Genomic DNA, 23,891 nt, shown 5'->3' with positions numbered 1-23,891 from the left:
TGTTCGGAGGCTGTTCCAACAGTGGAGGCTGCAGTCAGCTTCCAGGTTTTTTTGGCTCTGGTAAAGTGGTTTGTGGGATTCCTGTACTTAGTACACACATACATCAAAAATGAGCAAAACATCAAAATTGGGTGATTAAGATTCCCTGTAACTGTGAGCTCCACAAACATAATCTTTGTTACTTTATATTGCTATTCTCCAAGAAAAGGGTTAAAAGCCAATTAGACAGTAGCATGTACACCACTTCACAGCTGTGATTTAAGATGCCAGTAGCAAAATATTAATTTTTATTTGCCTTGCACGACTATAGATAGCATAACTGATCAGACACATCCATTCCCTTCCACTTGCACTGCAAGGCTTGGCCCTCAGTTTGCACTTTCCCATGTGAAAAATGCACAGCACACTTCTTTATATTAAACTTCTGCTTTTCACAGTGTAAGCATACTTTTCTTTGTAGATATTATTGGAAAAAAACCCAGAGAATATCAATGACATAGATTTCAACTCCATTTTCATCGAAGAAAAAAGCAGACACAACCCAAAAAAGCACTTGAATTGTGCAGAAATTTGAAGCAAACAAGGTCATTTACTTAACTAAGACTATTCTGCATAATGAGAAGTGCTAAGGCACCAAGTCCTCCTGAGACATGGGTTTTAAATAGCAAGGGGAAAAAAAACTATCCCCATTCAACCACATTTTCAAAAACTGTTAAACAAAATTTGTGTATTAAGTCTTGGAGGCTTGCTTTCTCCATTTCAGGAGAACAAAAATTCTGAACCAAAAATAACAATTTACTTCCCTTCAGCACACTCAGCCTCTTTAAGTAGCAAGGATTCAGATACTGCCTGTGGGTGGACACTAGATCATCTCCAGCTCTTGCTACTGTGTTTTTTTCCTATGAATTAAAAAGACTGAGGATACTATTTCTACTGCCATTTCCGAGCATTCCAATCCTCCAAAAGAGGGTGAATAGTCAGAAAGGTTGACTTTTAATGGAGCAGAACCTGAAACAATAGGCACAAACTGAAACATGAGTGGTTCCTCCTTAACATCAGGTGCAACTTTTTAATTGTGAGGGTAACTGAGCACTGGCACAGGTTGCCCAGAGACTTTGTGTGGTCTCCATCCTTGGAGATAGTCAAACACTGTCTGGACATGGTCCTTGGCATGAAGGGGGCCCTGCCTGAGAAGAGGGTTTGGACAAGATGACCTCCAGAGCTCACTTCCAATCTCGATCAGGCTGTGAAACTCACTACAGTAACTTCCAGCAACACCTCCCTCCCTCTGATGCAGCATTTCGTGGCGTGTTAACCTAAGCACCCACTGGCTGAGCACACAGTCTGCCCCACAATCCCTATAGGATGAAGGAGAGACTCAGAAGCTCAAGAGCAAGAAAAATCTCATGGGCTGAGACAGTTTAATAAGTGAAGCAAAGTTCCCCATGCAAGCAAAGCAAAATAAGGAATTTATTCACTTTCTTCTATCAGCAGCTGCATGTTCAGCCACTTACTGGAAATTGGGACCTTGGCACACAGAACTGTCATTTGTGAAGACAAACACCATAACGATGAATGTCCCAGATTCTTTCTCCTTTTCCTGACCTTCTGTTGTTGAACATAACAACATATGGTATAGAACATCCCTTTGGTCAGTTTGAGGCAGCTACCAGAGCTGCGCACCCTCCCAGCATCTTGTGCAGATGGTGGACAGAGTGAAGAAGGGAAAAAAAAAAACCAAAAAAAGGGTGGGGAGGTTCGGAGGGGCATGAGGGAAAAAGAAAAGAGCCTGGTAGATGCTGTGCAAGCACTGCTCAGCAGCAGCCAAAACACTGTTTTTATCAACACTAATTTAGTCACAAATCCAAAGCACAGCACCAGGTAGGCTGGTGAAGAGTATTACCTGCATCCCAGACAGACCCAGAACACATTTTCATACTGCAAAACACTGGACTTGTTTTATGAATAGAAATAGCCTGTTCTACATTTTCACAAGCCACTGCAACATGTGCCCTCCGGAGCAAACACTGCCACATTACTGCTGCACAATCTTGGTATTGTTACCAAGCAATAGAGACTGAGCCCTTGCTGCACATGGGACAAGGCCCATGGTGATAGCTCATTTCTTCAGGCTTTTAATTCCCTTCGCTGGCCTGATAGCTTCATTCAGCTTCGGAACTACCTCATGAAATAGCTGCACCTGTCTTAAAAATAATTTAAGTAAAAGATAAAAGTATCCTCACGCAGAGAACAACAGTTTAAAGACTTGGGACCTAACTCACAGGATCAATCCTTACTGAATCTGGAACAACTGTTTCAAGAGTAGAGCTGATTTGTTTTCCTGACTGACAGCAACTAAGTGCTTAACAGGCTGGAATTACTCAAAAGGAAGACACCCTTTTCCTCTGTATGTAAGTAGCATGCATGCAAGTACCAAGTCAAAGAGCATTTCTGTCTTTCCAACATTACTTTCTACTCCTAATAGACCAAAAGCAGTGTTCCCTTTTTTAAGCTACCATTCCAGATTATAATTCAGCTTCTTCCTTTCTTCTCACTTTACACAGGACAAAAATCAAACCCGGACTTTGAAACCTGCTATCATCAAAACACAAACTCTGACAGGTGACCTGGAACTCGAGTAACAGGTCTAGAGGGCTGTATTACCCGGATGTTAACACAGGTTTGAGGTTGTGTTATTTGAGGACTGACACTGTCTTGGAAGTGCTGCCATTTCAGCCTCAGAAACATAGGACAAAATATGTAGAGGAAAAAGAAGCAGGAACTGGGAAATTTAGAAAGATTAGGAGAAGCTAATCTAGTAAGGTACTCCATTCCAAATACAATTCACATTGTGCAGATTTACAGTTTACATTTCTTTGATACTGAGCTCTAATTTCAAAGGAGACAATATTAAAGTGTAGGTAGCACCATCCCAGAGAAAAGGAACATGGAGCTGCAGCATTCTTACAGAACAGTAGATAGACACACTGTACCTGGGAACTACACTCTGCTGCTGAAAAGGCAGACACCCATCTCTGCAACCAAAATACTTTACAATTAAGAAAGTTTCCTCAGTATAATGTTTATGCTTCTAGAATATAATACTGAAACAGTAAGATGAGACTGAAATGTCTGTGCACACGCTACAGTGCTTGCTTCAGTCCACTCATCTTTTGTTCCCTAGTGCACTACAGCAAAAATCTCGGTTACATCAGTTTTTACTGAACATAATCACAGCCCCTTCTTAAACCAAGCAGCACCTAAGAACTCAAAAGACAAACCCAAGAATCTGATGCGTTTTGCACAGGTCTTTATTACTTTGACGTGTCCCTGTCAATGTGGCATGTTACCAGCACACAGGAAAACCTCAGCCTGCTTAATGGGAGGGACAGAAGGTTTTGTCATGACAAAGGTCAAAGAGATATAAAGCTAAATTATCCATGCCATAACACATACACCAATAAAACCTTAATTTTATACCACACACCAGAAAAAATGTGTCCCTGTATTAGAGAAAACTCCTATCTCCCTGACAAACAATTTTTAGACAATTTTTACAGAACTTTAGAAATACCAAATAAATTCTTTTCTCTTATCTCTTGCCTTTAAAGACAGTTGTCTTAGTTACTGTTCTGTTCAAATATTCAAAATTCAGTTTTAATAGAAAATCTGCAACCTACTGAAGACAGATTTTCAATACACAAAAGTGTCATGACTTTAAATTCTGATGAGCTCTGCCTCAAAAGCATCGGTTTCTGAAGGAGTCAAAATAACAGTGTGAAAGAGGGCTGTTGACAGAACATATGGCCCAACATTCCAAGCCACCTGGTAAGAGGCTTATTTCTGGTGGCACTTTTCCTAATGCTGCTCCTCAGTCCCACTAAATAAAAACAGACGTGGACAGAGGCAGCTTGTTTCTGTCCTCCACCTTCCTCCAGCAAATTTTCCACTCTGGATGGATGATATGAATGCACAGTCCTACTCAGTCACCTTGCACATACCTAGTACATGTCATACTGACCAATACAAGAATAAATTGGTCTGCCTCATGATGGGACTTGGGCAGCAAGCAACAGCACTCCTTTGGGACAGAAGAGAACTAGTTTTCCATGCCAAAAAGGGTAGGCCACGTCAAAGGATATTATTTCATCATGTGTGCTCCACCATCATTTATCACACACGAGCAATCACTCCATCTGCAGTTTATCCTCCAGCCCATCTCAGGGCTATAACGCAACATCTCACACCTCCGAGCAGTGTTAATTATGAACCATTTCTGAAGTTTTTAATCTACTGTGGATTCATTGTTCTCCTGCTCTCTGTCTTGCTCAAAACCACATATGGATGAGACTCAAAATCCAAGGTCACTGTCCCAGAACAGAAGCAACAACATTTGCTCCTAGCTCAGTTATTAGAGTTGGAGTTTAGTGACAGTTGTACTTCTAGATAAAGAGCTCTTTTAAAGCACAGGTGCTACTTGAAATGATATATGCTTTCTGGTGTGTTTTACTGATCACACCAATGTGTGCATACCCTGGGCTGCATCAAAAGAGGCATGGCTAACAGGTCGAGAGAAGTGATGCTCCTCCTCTACTGTACTCTGGTGAGCACCCATCTCTAGGGTCCTCAGGACAAGATAGACATGGACCTGTTCAAGCAGGTCCAGAGGAGGGCCACAAAAATATTCCTTCTCCTATAAGGGAAGGCTGAGAATGTTGGGGTTGTTCGGCATGGAGAAGATAACGCTCTGGGGAGACCTTATTGCAGACTTTCAGTACTTCAATGGGGTTTATAAGGATGATGGAGACAGACTTTTTAGCAAGGACTGTTGTGATAGGACAAGGGGTAATAGTTTTAAACCAAAGGAGAGCAGATTTAGACTAGATATAAGGAAGAAATTTTTATCAGTGAGGGTGGTCAGACACTGGAGCAGGCTGCCCACAGACAAATGTATGGACAAGAACAGAAAATTCCCCCCATCATACAGCATTCAGGCATAAAAATCTTACCTCTTCTCTGATATGTTCTACTTGCTCCTCCAGGAAATCATTTCTTTCTGTCAGTGATTTATTCTTTTTTAACAGCGACTGGCCAATCCGAGCAGCTAATTCTAAGTCCCGTTCTTTCTGTGAAGCATTAAGAATAGAAAGCTAATTTCAATTTTTTTTTTTTTTAATCACCAAAGGATCAGAGGGAGGGTAAAATTGCCATGAAAGGGAAGGACCAAACACTTCAACAATAAAATGGCTTTTTCCTTCTGTGAAGGTTTATTTGGGGTTTTTTGCTAATTTTCCTTTTCTACTCTTGAATATGTTAAAACAGCATTATTCAGAAAAGACTGACCCTCTCTCAAAGCATTCTTCAGTTTCCACTTGCTCCACCTAGAAATAAAAGGCAGTAATCTATGCAGGAGTAGAAGCCAGTTCCACCACAATGAATGTTCAGCTCCTATATTTGTGTATGCCAACCATTAGTACTTTCGTACAAAAACTGTTTCCTTTTTGCAGATGCCCCAACCTACATTAAGTAGCCACTCTCATGTCACGCCCAGCCACTTCTTCTCTCTCCTCTATGAGCACAGTACTGGAAATCACCTGTCTTGACAGTTCACCGCAGGTACCGATAAAACCTAGAAGCTTATCCTGTTGATGACATGTACATATGGATGTCTCAGCCTTGCAGAAGCTAGATACATGGGATTGTGATCTGCCTGGGAGAGGATGATAAACTGTGTAGAATTTTGCACTATTCATTAGGCATTTCTATTTATCATTTTCTTATTTCACTACTAGGTTTTTTAAATAGTGGTAAAATGGTGCTGTGGTTAACCCCCTAACGTAACCCTTAGTTCAACACCATTTGAGGAAGAATTTTCTTCCTGTCACTGAAAATACTGTTTGGGGCTTACTTACTGCCCCTAACTACCATCCAGATTTTATGACTAGATGCTACCTTATGTCATGCCTATGTTAGTGACAAAGCTTACAAAATCTACAGCTACTGCTCACACGGATTTGAAGTCAATGAATTTGAAGGAAGACACTTTCATAATGGAAAAAAAAAAAAGTTATATAATAACCAGTAAATAAAAAGAGAGGTTATTGATCACTGCTGTATCCGCAAATAGCGCTTTCCAAATGGTTTCTGAAGGTCAGACTTATATTTGCATTAAAAGCTACTGGCATTATCTAGCCATAAAATCTTTACGTAATCTTTTGTACAATCTTTCAGAAAAATAGGTCCCACAAAGTTATCCACAATACGTTTGGTTTATATTTTAAGCCAAGTTATTGTTCAGTAATTTGGCTCACTTAATAAATACTGAGTGGAAAAAATATATTGCTGGGGTTTTGACCCTACAGAGGAGGAGCTATCTAGCAGCAATGTTTTTTAACTTCCAATTTGAGGAATGTGCATGTCCAGGCTGTTCAAATAACCTCCCCAGGCTTCCTATGCAATTTTTAGCTATCCAGCTCTATATCTCGGTTTGGGGACAAGCCTCTCTCTTACTCACACAATGAGAAAGAACTGATTTATTACAGCAGTGTGTAAAAAAATAATACTGAGAAGCAGGACACATTTACACTATTACTAGAAAAAGACGAGAAAGCAGATTCATGAAGAAATCTGCTCCTATTCTTACCACATACCCAGGCAGGCCTGGTGCCACTCCCTTTCCTTAGTTTCAGGGCAACAGACACAGACTTCTGAAATTTCTGCACACATGCTGTTTCAAGATTTTCTCTTGCCTATCTTCCCAAATGCTGCACCTTTCACTCTATCAACTTTTTAATGCAAGCACCTGAAGCTTGCAAACATGAAGGACAGACAAGGGATAGCTTTTGTTTTTTCTCTCACTTGTATGTGTGAAAGCAACAGGAGTTAAATTCTGCAAATGGATGCAATCTCTTGTGTTAATCATCATCTGGAGAACTGAGAAACATGCTGTAAGTGCACCTATCCCTACAAACAGAGTAATTTCATTGGAAATGATGGTCAAATCAAACAAAAGTATTTGTTTTACTAAAATTTGACATATTATACACTCCCATATTTTTCCCTTGCCAACATCCAGACAGGAAAGTGCGTAAAAAGCTTTAAGACATTGGCTCAAGCAAGTCCTTCAAGCACTGCTCCTGTGTGATGCTTGGATCTAGAGACGTTTGGCTACAGAGACTAAGGGGAGGAAACAGTTTGGCAGAATGCTGCCATCATTACTGGAAGGAGCCATTGAACAAATGCAGTAAATCTCAGCCAAACAACTACAAGTTGATGAATTATTCCAGAAGTCTTTTGGGTAAAGCAGCAGTTTTAACAAGTACTTCATACAGAGGTGTTTGAATGGGTTTGGCTCAAAGCATAAAATTAAGACTGTACTGAACTGAGGGGTATCAAGAACAGGTGGGAGATGTGAGCATTCATTCCCATGCTTGTTTCCTTGCAGAATTAGAGGAATACAGACCACCCAATTGGCTGGAAAGACCCCATTTTCGACACTGCTATTGCAATAAGCAAGCAATTGAGTATAAAGGATTAAATTGCAGTCAGCCATGAACTAATACAATTTTAACAGTTTTCACCTAAAGAATTACTCATATGCACTCTATGGAAAATCATTGCTCAAATTTACTGCAGAAAACCAGCTAATTTAAGTCAAAAAATGTATCATGGTATTTATTGAACATAAGCATTGTACTGTGACAGTTGCTTTTTGACATTTCTTGAGTGCTAAGGATTACAAGAATATCAATTTTAATAATAATGGTATTAAAACCCCACAAACAACCAAATCAACCAAACATAAGGAAAAGAAGAAAAGACGACAAATGGAGTACTACATATTTTCTAATTTTTTGTCTATGTACTTCTCTGGAAAGAAATTATCTGAGAAAATTATTATGAATACACATCTGTGAACTTTTTTTATAATTTTCTGAAGAGAATATATCCATCAGTAACGATACTCCTAGTTTTACATGTACTGTAAAAATATGTGTCATTTTAATGTGATTCCTCCTCCTCATTTATTAAGGCAAACATTTGGCCAAGAGCAACTTACATGGCCTCAACTGGAAAATAAGCAGAAGTCATGAATCCATTTGACTGAGGGTAAACAAATGATCTTTACTTAGAAAGAATATTTACTTTACCAATGAGATAAAGTGTACATTCCTCCCTGCTGGAGGACAATCTACCAACAACGTTTAGTAGTGGTACCATGTAATTTCAGTACTGTTTTCTCATACTGTGTATGGGTCCTTAAACAGAGGTAATACTTGCCTCTTCAAGAAGACGTGTTACAGCATCTATGTCATTGTATGTTTTAGTCATCTGGCCCACTCTTTCAGCACATAAAACTGCAAAGAAATAAAGCAAAACATTAATCAGACAGGCAGTACTACTGGGGGAGGATCACAGAATATTCTGAGCTCGAAAACACCCACAAGGATCGCTGAAGTGCAACTCCCATCCTTTGCAAGAAATATCTTTCTAATTTAGGCATGCATAAGTTTTCATCTTAAAAACCACTTATGTCAACCTCTGGGTAAGCACATCAAGAGCTAAAAACTCAAAACAAAACAACGAAGAAACAAAACTCACCCCCCCCTCCCCAAACCTGCCCTCAAAAAAAAAAAAAAAATCCAATATACTATTATATATGATATACTGGGAATACAAATGCTCCTCTTCTAATGAGCACTTGTTTTTGTCAGTGGCAGAACAAACTTAAAATGTTAAAATTTTCTTCTCTGAAGATGAATGTATTGAGTTCACTAAAAAAAAAAAACAAAAAAACAGGAAGTCAGAACAGATATTCTTAGATACATAATTAGGATTCCATCGTGTCACCTACTCATTGTATGACATGCAGTAGCATTACTACATGAATAAGCAACTCCAATACTGCTAGGGGCACTGCTCATCAGAAAGACACTGTCATATTAAGTCGATAAGAACTGGGTTTTATAGTAGAAGACAGCAAAGTAAGTACAAAACACATGCAAAATATGAAATGGCTCTTGTAATACCCAGGCCACACCAGTGACCACAGTATCACTCATACAAATATTTACTTAGACTGGTTGAGATGATTAATCACTAAGGTGGAACCAGGAGTTTTATCAGACTGAAGAAAGTATTCAAAAGTTCAGTCTACCACCATAGGTAATCCTTTAAGAAGCTACACTGACTTATCTAGAAGTCAACAAATTTTCTAAAAATTCACCAACAGTCACAGGAAACAACAGCACTTTCTATTCTACCCTTCTGTTCTTTTTATTTTCAACTATACCTTTTCCTCAAACCCTGTAATTCTGGAAAAAAGGACTGTTAATGAAATTCAGGGGATCATATAGACTATGAGTTATCAGGCTGTTGTAGGCTGAACTGTTCTTCAGGGGATTTACCCTTGGCAATGTCAGTTAAGGCTCCGTCTGGCAGATAAGCTAATGTTGTTCTAGTGCACACTAAGGCGGGAGAAGAGACAGATCAGGCCTAATAGGATTTAAATAGTGAGGAGAAAAAAAGAGCAGAACTGTACAGTAACATTAGCAGGAGACAGTTTGTCACACTACGGAAACAACACTACCTAATTCATAAATATACAAATTGCATATATATAAATATACAGCTGCTCACCACTAAGGCACATTGATAATACATCAAATGCAACAGTACTTAAATATCTATTGAAATGTTGGAGGACATTTTTCCTTACCTAACCATCAGAAAATTGCTTAAACTATGGCAAGAAATTAATTTTCTTCATTTATTTTCCTGTTTCTCTAATTCTACTTTTGCGGATCACATCCTAAAAGAATGTATAATATTTATTGACATGAGTAGTGCCAGTGAACTCCAAAGAATGCTATACAAAAGTATTCAAAATATAATTGCATTTATCCAAATAGCAAGTCTGAAAGTGGTAAAAGTAAAAGGTTTATGCTTCAAAGTAATAACCTGACAAACACAACATACCAGTAGAAAGAGTAACTCTACCACTGCAGAAGTAAAAATACAGTACATCTGTAAACTACAAGCTATATCACTCAAAAGCAGACTAATCAGGATTCCACAAAAAAAATGCAGTAACTTGCAGAAAGCATTGGCTAGAGTTGAAAAAGGGGTTAAACAGAAGTTTTCCATACAAACTTCACATAAAGACAGAAGGTGTAATGTTCAGAAGACTATTCATCCACACATACACCAACTGGTATCACCATAAACTCAGTTTTGTTTTAAATATAGTAAGTTCATAAGTCATGCCATAAAAGACCTATCAGAAACCCTGACGCCAGCAGGTTTCCAATACAACTGCACACTAAATAGTTCCCTTGGTTACAACATTCCATCACTACTATAAAATAATGTTTGACATCGTCATTAGCAAGCTCATTACAACTCTGTACCTAGCACTAACAATCACCACTGAGTAGGACTATGGCAACCTCACACCATCCCAATTCAGGTAAATGTATAACCTTCCTAACAGCCAGGCTGATAAAAGGATAGTGTTCCCACAGACAGAATAAAGTCACTCAACTGGGAGAGTGATAAAGGCTGATTTGTGTGGATACTCCCTGGGTTATTTCTTCAGAACTTGCCATTTAAACTTTAGCCTGGCAAGGCAATACCACAGCATTATCATAACAGACATTACCAGCAGCAAAGTAGAATCTGGTCACCAATAGCTTTTATACCTCGAAATTTCTGTCGAAGTTCTGTTGGTGATTGTCAAAACAGAAATCTTCACACACTACTCTGCCAACGTGAAAGGGTTTCAAAGAAGAAATGTTCTTTTATGCATCCTCTTTATTCTCCAAGTGGAAATAAACTTCAGTAGATTGCATATAATAAAATTCTTCAGTCAGCTACTGCCCATACTACTACTACTACTACTACTACTACTACTACATACAATACTGTAAAAACACAGAGCTACTAACTAAATGGAAGGATTTCCTTTTAGAAGGAGGGCAAACTTGGAAAGAGGTGTTGCTTTCCATTACTCAGAAATCAAGGCTTGTGAGGAGGAGAAGGTGAAAAGTCGGGGTGAGAGCGGAATTCAGAAGCGTCATTTAAAAAAACCCCAAACCTTAGAAGTGTCTAAATATTTAGTTATTCAACCTCCACACACTACAAGATAACATCTGGCCAATTCCTAGTACAGGAGTTTTTATTTCTTTAGTGATCAAAAAAATCTATCAGTGAAAAACACCCACTATTTTGAAAAAACCATTTAGAGGTGTGATCCGTGAAGTATGCAGAGGAAAAGTACACACCCCCCCCCCCCTCGCCATCTCTAATGGATCGGGCATAGTAGGTTTCTAGCCTGCTGGAATTTCTGATGAGTATGAGAGCCTGGTAACGATGCTGTAAAGATAAAACAAGAGCAAATGAAGGACAGTGCCTTGTAATGCAAAACCTACAGTGCCAAATGACTGACCTCATTTTGCTCACTCACACATCAGTAGTTTTTTGCTTGAGGGTGATAGGGAGCACTGTGTCTAAGTGCATGGATGCATCCAAACAGCCAAATAAAATATACTTTGCACTTCTCAGCTTATGAAGAAGGCTGATAGACAATACAGAAAGAAAGAATAATTTAAAAAATCCCACGTTTTGATAAGTGCTTTGAAGCTAATGTCACAGATCCAAAACAGGAAACAAGGAACAGAGAAAGCTCCCATCGCATTATTTTCATGACAGCACTAAATACATGATACTGGGGACACACTTGCAGTTCAAAGTGTTTGGGTTTTTCTTTAAAGCCAAACACACAAATGGACAAATGCTACACAGATCAAATATTTCCTCTGCCTTAAAGTACCTAGCACCATCTTCACACCCTTGTAAAGCTTGCAAATTTACTGATAAGGACATTCCTGTGTTTCCCAACATAAGTAGAGCTGAAAGGATGTATTTATTTACTCTGCATTTATTTCTTGTCATCTAGTTAATGGAGCACTGATTACCAAGCTGAAGATGCACCAGGAGATGGAGGAGTGCATGCACCTTTCTGGATTGCTCCCTGAAAGTCACCTATTCAACAAGTATGCTACTTAAAGGATGTTTACAGGAAGAGGAGACAGCCATGGAAGGGAAGCAGAACAAGAATACCACTACTGGCAGCTTCTGCAATGAGCCACCACCTACCAAAGAAAGGATTCAAGTGGAACAAAGGAAAAAAATAACACTGGAGCCAGCAGTCACAGGTATGCTCAGCTCCTGCTCCCTGCATCCCTCCTCAATGCATTCTCCCTCTCCATTTTTGAGACCCATCAGCCAGGGATGAACTAAAGGACTAAAAGAGAGCAGCAACTGCTGAAGAGGAAAGCCCAGCTCCCACTGCTCCTCTTCCCATCTATTTCTAACTACTGGGAAACACAAGAGGGCCAAGATGTTATTGTAAATTTCCCTTCTGGGGCAGATAATATTGACCTGTATAATTATAGAGTCTAACAGGGAAGGCGCTAGTGCATGATGATTTCCCTACTACCAAAATTTACTTCATCAGAAACTCCATCAGGAGAAATGAATGTTGTTCATGGAGCACAGATCTCCTGCCATTTAAACACTCATGCTTCTTGCTGGCAAGGTGGCAGGAGGGGAGAGCACTTTTTTTTCGTAACAGTTCCCTACCCAAAGCCTTTAACTATGGCAAGGTCTGCTATACTCTTGCTCAGTCATGACAAGCCGTGCCTCACAAACAGCTTGTCTTGCTCCCCTCTACTCACAGCTCTGTCCAAACACCAAAGATACAATCACAAGGGCATCGCATCCTAAATGTTGCACATGGAGCCACACAGAACACACACACGGCAAATCTGACTGACCAGCCGTGCTCCCTGCTGCCACTTGGCAAGCGTTAGCCATCAAAGGCCCTGGCAGACTCAGACTCCTCGATGGATTCAACTCTCAAAGGCTCTTTTTACACTTCAGGGATAAAGCACCCGCTTTACAGCTTCAGTTCCAGAGCCACTGATAGTTATCCTCTGGCACAGGTTACTGTGAGCACTACATTACTTGAGCCAAGCACATGTGGAATTCTGAAACTGTGCCATATTAGGTATATTACGTCTCAAATAAACTCAGGAAAACTATACCTCAAATGTGCTGCCAGCTGTTACTGACCCAGACTAGAAAGATTTTCCACAGTTAAAGATAAACATGGTAGCTTCTCCTCCAATGTGCTTTTGGCAGCCCTGGCTACGATGGGGCAGAAGCTTCAGATCTGCTGTTGCCCGCCACATTTGAGACAGCCCTAAAAGAATACGCCCATCTAAAGAGCTTAAAAATTTTAAGATACTACTGTCACCAGAGCTTGAAGAATGTGCTTCTGAGTCACAGCTTGCTAGAAGTCCAAATCCTAACATAACACCCCAGCAGTTCCCCCAGCCTGCCCCCGCACTCCCCAAGCAGGGAGCAGGCCAGTCACTCCACAAGGCAGACAGGGAGGTCAGCAGGTGACTGTGACCCTGGTTAGAGGGATAAGGAGCGGTCACAGCGAGCCAACTGCTTCACAACTGTCAGGTCACACTGTGGGCGAGCTCCGTGCAGGAGTCTGGAAGAACATGATGCTGCAAGCGATACATACTCAGTCAGCAAGTTCAACAGACAATCCAACAGATTTGGTTTTTGTCTTCTTCAGATGTTACAGCCTGGCTTACTGTTATTTCAATGGCACAGTTTGCAAAATAATCTTTTAGTATTAAGCTGCAGGTACTGATTCTTCTGGAAGAAGAGATTTTATCTTGCTGTTTAAGGCTATGGTTCAAGGAGTGTTCGTTTACTGCCATTTATCTCATAGGGTATTCAAATAGCTTAGCAAATCCAATATTAAAACCTCACATACAAACCTTTGTTATTACTTAACCTCAGGTTCGCAAAAAAAACCCACCACTTTGCTCTTACTTCTTTTCTAAAGCCTCTGCCTGAAACCTCAGGCAGTGAATAATTTCAAAGTACTTCCTCTAAGTAGGACATGAACTGCATCAAATTTTGTGATGAATGAAAAACAAAGTTAGAAGAAATTTCAAAAAGAGCATCAGACACTTGTTCCTTCTATTAGCATAAACACAGATCAAATGTGCTAACTTGGAAAATACAGACACAATGTGAAACAAGGAAGAAGTCTCTGGAGAGAATTCACCTTAATTCTCTTAACTGCCTTAATGCATACATAATTTACAGACACAGCACAGCATAGCTGTTCTCTTGAAAGTTAAAACTTTTTTTGCAGGATTTTTTACTACTAGCCACTGAGTTACTGTCTTGACATTCTCTTCCATTCATTTCTTGTCAAGAAATGTCTGGACTGCAGACAATGTAACTAATAAATTGGTGAAAGATTTAAACCAGGATCTGGACTGTACATCTTTAAAAATCCTAAAATGAAGTTACAAGCCCGTAAGCCACACATTCTCAGCTGTCTCCTTTCTTAAATATGCGATTTTTCCTATCCCTTGGGAGGGAATGATTGTGCTAAAGCTTTCAAGAATGACTCCTCTCCATCTTTTTTGCTTTAGCATTGACAGATCCCAGAGCTCTGATGGGCCTCCATCCTATTGTACATTTACATTTTCTGAAAGTCAGACCCCTGGAGTGCCTGAGTTAAGATTTAAATAGTGATTCCAAGACCTTTTTTTTCTTTTTAATTCAACTTGAGACAGATTCTTTGCCTGCATTTACTAAGTACTTTAGATAAAGAGGACTTTTAAACTACTACATTAGTAAATGGAAATGGCTGCCATCATAGGTCCTATGTAGGTCAGAGTCTTTTCCTCTCCCACCTGCAAAAGCAAGAATCAAAACAAACACAGCTCCCTTTCAGAAACAGCTGACACAGCGAATCACTAATCAGAGAAAGCTGACAGGTTGTCCTTTCACAGCTCAGGTTCCTTTACGAAGAAAAACTTTACAGTAGACACTATCAACATATATCCCCGAGCAAAGTTTCACTGCAGTCTGCCCTGAGGCCAGCTTATCAAATGAAAAGTAAACATACTGCTGTCAGGCAACTTTATAATTCCAAAGCAACCCCAGTGACCCCAGGACTGTTCTGCCCAGGCCTTTATGAAGGTGGCTTTCACTGTCATCAAGAGAGCCGACCGTAACACCGCCAGGCGTAACTTTAGTTCTGTGATGGGCTCCAGAAACAGGACTGAGGGAACTTACAGCATCTAAATGTTGGGACAGAGAAAAACCTCACTACATCAAAATGACTATGATGGTCAAGAAGTGAGGATGCATGCTGCACGTGGAATAGGCCAAACAGTTAAGGAGTCTTAATTACAGAGGTTTTATCCTCTTCCTTTCAATAACTATAAATGGTTCAAGTGAAGCATATCCTCTGATTTCCCATTTCTGGTACCAGATTTACAGCCAGATAAATGGTAGCTAAAACGTTTCTTTTGTTCAGCATGAAAAGGCTACATGCTGGTGTTTCCAGCCACTTATAGAATGGACTGACTCATCCATTCTCCTACAGAAATACTACACTTTGCAAGCACTCCCACGTGCAAAGATGTATAGAAGTACCATATATATCGGTTTTGTGTATCTGTATCTCTGCTACACTCAGTGTGTAGGTGATATGAATGCAGAGGTGGAGAAGAGAAGGCATCTTTAGAAGACATTTCAAACACATACTGAGCTTTTGAGAGGAAGGCACTGTAGAAAGACAGGGCTAAATTTACCACAGATAGAACCCAGCTCTTTTTCCCCCCTTCTCAAAATCAACAAGAACAGCTTCAGACTGTTCGATCTGGATGAAAGGTAAAGTCAGCAGAAAGAATAAGAACAGCATGAGGTATGCTTCTGCAATTATTTAATCGCTAAAAAAAATAGGAAAAAAAATATAAAAAAATGTCAGCTGGCCTCTCTTGATAAACTTCCTCTCCATTCCAATCCCCAGTTTTAAATTTTCTTTTTATCAGTATTTTCTTCAGCACCTTTCTTTTTTGCACAGACACACAAGTCTGAAAACCAGGTGGGATATTTGATTGTGAGGGAATTTTTACAGGAAAATTCTGTGCAATGGGATTCAAAGAGCATGGTTCATTCACCAAGACTCTGGACACAGGAACTGTTAACCACGAGGTGAACAAGGATGTAAATTCACAGCACATTGCATTCTCTGCGCTAACAATCCTTCAAAGCATCCTTACATCAGCTTTACAATAGTTTATTTGGAAGTAACAGTTCTTTACCATAAAACTACTGTTTCAGAGCAAAATTTATAGCACATGAAACAACAGGAATGGTGCATTCAGCTTTTGCTACCTGAAACCCTGAAAAAGGCTGCCAGATTGGCTGGAAGCAGCCCTAGAATAGGTACCCCCTCAATACAGCAGGGGCACAGGAGGATTTTCAATGCACATACATTCCCATTTCCATCTGAATGGGCCAGTTGCCCATTATTTACAGAAAGTACGACAAGATTTTTGGGTTGGTTTTTTATTGAAAATTTAAATCATAAGACCCACACTTGGATTATTTCTGTCTATGCGCTTTCAAATTCATGGATAAGCACAAAATTGCTGCTCTGTTCTAGAAGCACCTGCTGGCAATGACAACCTAAAATACACAGTTTCATAAGACACACATGGTGCGTATATAAAAAACTGCACTACACAATTCCAGAGAGAGAAAATTTCCCAATTCCTATTCCATTATAAAATAGGTATTGCACAGCCTACATCTGTTGATCATGCATTTCCTCTTTAAAGAAGTATACATAAATTAAGGTTTATCTGATTTAGATGCTAGATGAATTTTTCATCCAAATGTACTGGCTACCTATGTAAAACACAAAATTTGGTGTATTTAATCCACAAATACCACTCACATCACTTATATGTTGCCAGGTGCTACTACCATGAAAGATTAAAAAAAAGGTGAAAAGTACCTTCTTCCAAGATATCAAGGCTCTGCCTGTCAGAAGTGCGTTCCCTCTCATTTTCCTTTTCATAGTCATATTCATAGCTTTCCTCTTCGTTTACTGACATTGCTGCAGTTATCCCAGACAGACACGAAATGATGCCTTAGTCTCACAGGCGATGGGAAGTCATTCCCTCGTAGGCTGTATCTTTGGGGAGAGCAAAGCAAGGTCTCCACAAAGCAGGATACCATCTTTCCTCACTCACATGCTCAGCTAAGGAACTCCAGAGCAACTGAGTATTTGTCCTTAGTGCAACAGCTTTGTGTTGTACAGATGGGGTGGAGGAGGGAAGAGACCATCTGTCTAATAATTACTAGAAGGTTTATGTTGCTCCTCAGACCAGCTCTGACAGTAGCCAGTTTCTGCTCAAAAGCCCCCAACGTATTTCAGACAAAGCTACTGGGCTGAAAGCCCCTCCCTGACACTCCTCATGTCAACAAGGCTCTCTCTCTTCGGCCCCTGCTCTTATGAGTGAAGTGGTAGCTCCCCACAAGTGTCTCAACACGGAAGTCTGACCCAGCCTCTGACTGTCACACCTGGGGAAGGGTGTGCACCGTCACAGAGTCATAAATCACCTCTCGAGTTACCCAATGCATCAAGACCTCACCGGAGCTGTGAACAGCCTGAGCCTGTGCTCACACACAGCCAATCCCACCCAGCAGAGAGATCCTGATACCCAGGGCTATTGTGCAGTAAAGTCTGACTGCAGAATCCACCACACGCTAAAACCACCGCGTGAAGAATTAGGCTGGGGAAAGGAGCTTTTTTATTGCTTTTATTAAGAAGAGATTATACCGGTACAAAGAACTTAAATGACATATCACATTAGCTGTCAAATACCGTGTTTTCCACAGTAATTTTTCTCTTCAGTCTGCTGTGAGAAAAGAAATACCTCACAAGTCCACTTATGGCATCCTAGTTAATTTTCAAGGGTGCGTGCATCTCTTCTTTGTTCAACAAGAAACAAATTTCCTGTGCTCAAACCTCTTGTTTTCCAACGGGTTGTGTTTGCTAATCTTGACTACATACATAGGGCAGGCTAACTTTCTTATTTAATTTTTTGTAGCCACAGGTATTTAATGTTTGCCAGGTTGCCTCCCTTACTTGCAGCAGCAAGCAGGCACCCTTTTGCTGCTAAAGCATTCCTATCCACATCATGGGGCAAAGCATTTGCAGGCAAAGTGGGGCACTGCAAGGCAAAGGCACCTCATCATCCCCTGAAGGGACATAACTGCTAGGAACAGACGGACAAACACTACATTATAAGCCAGCAGAACGTAACAGCTTGGGTCATGTAGGAACAATTTTTCTATTACCATTTCTCTGGTGCTGAGGAAGAAGGGGGTAGTATGAGATGGGAACCAACTACTTTTATACAATAATGATGAATGATTCTGTTCTACGTTTTAAACTCCTGATACTTATATGCAAACAACAATGTTTATAGAAATAAGCCAAAGGGTATGAAATACACATAAGTGGTTGCTGCAGAAAGAAACACTCATTTCTGAGTAAAAATTATCTTGCTACTCAAGGCAACATGAGCCTTGACAGCCAAAATTTACTGCAATATTCAACAGCAGCAATAACCTCAAGAACTCAGCTGAGGGAAAAAATAGGACTGTCCCTTTCTCCCAAATGATTACATTAAAAGATATCATTTTAGTAATAATGAGAATTACTTCTAGTTTCCTAGAGCTTTTCTGTGCCTTGAATCAGCTCTATAAAAAAAATACTTACAATCAGACAGTAAGGGTCTTAAGTGCCTACTTGCTATTCAGTGTCAATTTATCACATTACAGTAATAGCTAGAAAATGGAAATTGAGAGAGTAACCAAAACAATACGTCATACTAAAAGAATGCAAGAAGCACCTTTTAAAGCTTAGGGACAGAAAAGTCACCCCTGCCAAACATGCTGCAGTTTTAGTACTCCTGACAAGCATTCAACTACCGCCAACCACCTAGTTTATGAAGGACACATCGAAAGCAGGCATGTTGCTGCCCAAAATACATGACAATATACGGAGAGTAAGTGAATATTCCCACAGTTGGCTTCTGAACTGTGACTAATATCAACTCATGCCACACAGGAGGACTCTGACATTCAAAAGCTGAGAGAAAGTGTTGCAATGCCTATTTTGATATCAGCATATGATAAATGCTGATGCAAATTTATAATGGGTGGAGAAGGAATGTATGCCCCACCCTCACACTATCAACTCATTTTTCATGTATTCTACATTACACCTCCTTAGCAGTGAAGGAATATTTACTTGCTAAAGATTACTAGCCAGGTTTCCAACAAACATGAAACAATAAGCAGCTATGGATAAAAATTTAAAAAAACAAAAGCTACATTGTATTCCATTCTGAAAATATATGATCTAATCTGGAAAGATTCAAAAGTGATTTTTAATATTTCCTGTAAACACATACTCAGGGACTTTAAGAGTATACTAGAATGTAGACTTACATTTATGGGTTGCCACTGGGAAGTAAATTTGGTGTATTTGCTGCAATTCCCACTCTGAATTAGCAGCTGAAGACCTTTACCTCCTGTCAGGAAGCTTGTTAAGGGGGTTGCAGTGCTCCAAGCACACTCCTAGTACAACACCTGCACTGAGGTACAGAGTGTATTCAGCAGCTTTGCCATGAAACAGGAAACACACAAACCAGGAGCTAGTTTGAAGAAGGGTGAGGCTGGACACAATACAAACAAACCCTGATATCCTGACTCATTATTTCCAAGGAACTCCAATGCATTCAAATAATTTTAACTTTCCTTTATCAATAAAAATATCTAACTTCTGCACAATAAACTATTACTAACAATGCTGCATCTAGAACAAAGAGATTCTCCGTAAGCAAACAAGTCTAAAAACAGCAGATGAAATGGCATCACTTGGATTTAAAGCATGCTGATGAAGAAATGTGGGTATTTTGGGGTGGGCTCTTCAGGGAGGGAGATAAATTGGTTATTGAATGTGTGCTTTTGTTAATATGTACAGTCAAGCGAAGTTAGCTTGTTCAAATTTTTACTGGCTTCATGTTTCCCACTCTTTCAAAATCCCACACAAAATATCTTCTGTCACTCAACCAAAGGGACAGCATGTTACTCCTGCAGAAAGGGAAAGAAATAGGATGAAGTGGGAAAACACTTATCTGGATATTTAGCAGTTGAGCAGAATGAAAACAAAAAATATCTCTATGCTGCAATGTATGTTGCCTTATATGGCTTATGTGCCTTGACAAAGAACTAGGAGTCAATGAAGGAGTAAAGAAGTGGCCTGGCAAAAAGCAGAAAAACAGGAAAATGGTATCAACAATTACAGGAATATAAGCAAGGTTCAACTATATTTATTAAATACAGATGTAAAAGACATGGGAGCAAAACAAGATCAACCTGAATGACCATTTTAGCTGAACACCTATAGAGCAAGGGCTGTTTCGGAGACTGCATGCTAAAGGCATTCATAAGACTCTCTCAGATTTCAATAGCATACCCAGTGCCAGCATCCACTAAGATTCAGAGTAAAACCAGGGCTACTCTGTTCACAGGGATGGTCACGAAAGGGACCAATGTATGAGGGAGACGATGGGTCACCACAGTAACATAAGCGAGGCAACAATAAGTAATCACTCATAAGAGATCAAGCAGAACCAAGCAATAACATTGTCCACTTTTGTTAAAAAGAAAGTTAGTGAACTTGCTGATAATTATATCAGTGGAGTGGAAAATAGAACAGAAGAGAGAAGCTCTAAACAGTAACTGCAAACATAACAGGTGGTAAAAACATTTCAACCTGAGTGGGAAGAAAATACAGGAAGGGGTGCTGGAAGATGAAGCGGCTCAGGCAAACACAGAAGTGGTTAGAAGGTTCAGCATGTGTAACAAACCAGGCACACCATGGGTCTGGCAGAGGAAAAAAGGAAAAAACACCATTTCCTCCACGAGAAATTGCAAAAACTCATGACCAACAAAAGGAGGACACAAGATCCAATCGCACATTCACAAAGTCATCTGGAATTGTAGACAATTGAACTCATGCATTGTTATGAACTGCTGAGGTAGAAATAAAAAAGTAATGGAAGAAACCACCAGGAAAGCAATTGGCTCTAAAGTCAACCTGGATTTCTCTAGAAAGCATTGATCATTAAAAAAATATTGCACTAAGAGAAAGGGGGGGAACAAGCATATTCATAAAAATATCTATGGGTAGATATTTATCTGTTTGTTTACTTGGTAGTTTGTGGGGGTTTAGTATTAATTTTTTCACCCAAGTTGTGTTGAGTGTGGGATTTTTAAGAACGTATTTTTTTCTATTAAAAACCACTTATATGAACCTAAACTTTTACACGATTATCTTTTGTGATAAGAGTCTACAAAAGTTTCACCTTTTCCTCTTTATCACTGGTTCTGTCCAAGTCTGCTATGAAATAGCTACTTTCCTACTCATGTACAGGCCCAGCTCTTTCCCCATTCCACCTACACAATATACTTCGCTAATGCCAAGTAAGGTGACAACTGTCACTCGTATTATAAAATATTATACTTGAAAATGTATCTAAAAAGCACAGTGTAGTAGTTATTTATAGAAGCTTCAATTTATTGGAATGTTAGTTAACACCAGTGATTCACATAGAGGGTGACATTTTATTGTCTATTTTCGTCTATTCCTACCAAAAATAAACTCTGTAAAGGACCTTATGTAAAAGAATTAATTAATTATTCCAACCCTAGAAAGCCTTTATCAAGATTTATAAATTGTATATTTTGAGCATTTTTTCTTTTTCAGGACATTAAAAAAAATACCACCACCAAATGCAAGTAGAAAACATCATTACTATGTCAGTCATTACAGAAATTCATTACACCTGAGGTAACAGTGAGTCAGTTCTTTACCTTACAGTTAAGTAATAGCATTAAAACCTTATACCCCGATATAATTTTAGACTAGTTTTTTTTCTCTGAAGAAAAAGAAACCATAGGCTGTTAAAATAATTATTAAATAAATGAAACCAAACAAAGTCGTGTCTTTTAAACGGAAATCTGAGTCCCAGAGGCTCTGACAAAGAATGTATGAACAATTTCATCAGAAAAATAATTCTGCACGATATTATCTTGTGAGGATTCCCATTAGTTTTAATGTACCACCTACTGTTTTCCAATATTGTATTTATCAAGGAGGGTGAACTGGGTGGGATTCATAACTGACTGCACACATACATCTGAGCTCCAGAGAGTCCATGTAAGGCAGAGAAATTGGCTCTCTAACTGTGCTTCAATTTGTCTTAAAATAGATATTCAAAACAGGTCAGCTGAGCTGCAACTGCCTATCTCACTATACTGAATGTAAAAAGAATCTCAGGAAAATGACTCTGGTATCAACGAATACATGGCAGAAAAATCGAAAACCAATCAAGGGACAGGCATCTCTTTTAATATGCCACCTGCTCCAGGTTTTTGCAAAAGCTCTGTTTTCTACTGCAGCAACGCCTTTTGTCTGCTACCACAATTAGAATACCTTTCTCCATCAACGGTGAGTGCCAACACTATTTTAAACCCAAATGAACACACCAGTATCTAAGGCCAAAGACTGTGTCTTCCACTGAATCTCTCGAATCCTCTTCTCTCACACACACCTGAACTCAAAGAAGCAAAAGAAAGCTAAACCCCAGAAAATTCTGTGAACTCTATGAGACTGCCGTTCACCTGAGAGGCTGAGACAGGACTGACAGCACTATCCTTCATCATGTAAAAACTAATACTTTCATTAAAAAATAATAGTAAAAAAAAATGCAAGATAGCATTATGCCTTACCTGCTGGAGAGATATTTCCCTACCACACATTAAACCCTTCTTTCTCTTAGGGAAGAACTTCCCAAATACTTCAAGCAGACAGCCAGCACACACTCCAGCTGACTCTGCACATCTCAGCTCATGGAAGAATTATTCTGGGCAGGGGCTCAGCACTGACAAGAAAACCCAGAATCAGACCAACCACTACTGTGCACCTGAGGCCCTCATCCCACAAGGTATTTAAACATTTACCCAACACCTGTTGCTTAGTCCACTGCTGTGAAACTCCCACAGTTTCTCCCATGCAGCACACACCTCAAGACAAAATGGGTGAGTAGATCAGCTCTTAGTTCAGACATTCAGGCACACCACATTTCCACATAATGACACACTGACCAGACAGACAAAGGATCTTAAAAATGAACAAACATTTTGTTTGGAAAAAACAAACCAAATGCTACCTGTGGGAGCCTTAACATGGGGAAAGCTACAGCTTCTATTGACTGTAGAACTGGTCTGTTTCTTAAGCTTCTAAAAGCAGGCCAACTCAGCCTGTTACATCATGCAGATTAATCAGATGCTACAGTACTTACTAGGGTTAAACCTAGAGGATAAAGGTTACATAATGGATTCAATCCAAATTAAAATGGTCAGATCTCTCAAATAAATACGCACCTTTCTCTTTGTACACCTGGACAGGAACAATCAATTCCTGTAGTTCAAGTGTAACAAGCTTCTGAAACTGCATTCAGTTCCAAAATCTACTACTGAGAAACAAATGGAGGAGGCACATGACACTGAAAAGACCATAAAAAACCATTTAAATTTTGTCACCCTTATCTTTACACTTCACGTCCCCTTTGGTATTGTTATTGTTAGAGCACTGTCATTGCACTATCGTGTATTACATATGTACATCGTCCCCTGGGCCTGCACTCCTTCCTGCTTTCTGTGCTTTGCTTCACTGTGATCTTGGACTTGCCTTGTTTAAGCTAAGCTCTCCAACCAGAATAAAATCCATATACAATTGCTGCATTCCCAAAGGCTGCATTTTGCTTCAGAGTCCCATCAATAAGGGATCTTGATTTTTTCATGCTGCAGAGAATGCAGTTTTAGCGATTCCTTATCCTTTCTCGTGTGCCTTCTCT

At 39.6% G+C, this 23,891-nt stretch overlaps 1 protein-coding gene across 8 annotated transcripts in view; it reads right to left on the bottom strand.

The window, feature by feature from the left end:
• TRAK1 (trafficking kinesin protein 1) overlaps nt 1–23,891 on the bottom strand; it is a 103,497-nt gene that overhangs the window by 31,258 nt on the left and 48,348 nt on the right. For 5 of the 8 annotated variants that reach the window (XM_032106001.1, XM_032106011.1, XM_032106029.1 and 2 more), the window contains 2 exons: nt 8,281–8,357; nt 5,010–5,126 (listed from right to left, as the gene is read on the bottom strand). In XM_032106001.1, coding sequence (XP_031961892.1) covers nt 5,010–5,126; nt 8,281–8,331 — 168 coding nt within the window. In that variant the 5' untranslated portion in view covers nt 8,332–8,357. Of the gene's footprint in view, nt 1–5,009; nt 5,127–8,280; nt 8,358–16,909; nt 17,302–22,764; nt 22,868–23,204; nt 23,250–23,891 lie in introns of those variants that run through there. The other 3 variants (XM_032106048.1, XM_032106038.1, XM_032106020.1) reach the window with 3 other exon arrangements.

Source organism: Corvus moneduloides, chromosome 1 (genome assembly GCF_009650955.1).
Source record: "Corvus moneduloides isolate bCorMon1 chromosome 1, bCorMon1.pri, whole genome shotgun sequence".
Classification (NCBI taxonomy): domain Eukaryota; kingdom Metazoa; phylum Chordata; class Aves; order Passeriformes; family Corvidae; genus Corvus; species Corvus moneduloides.
This window is presented reverse-complemented; position numbering and strand designations above follow the sequence as displayed.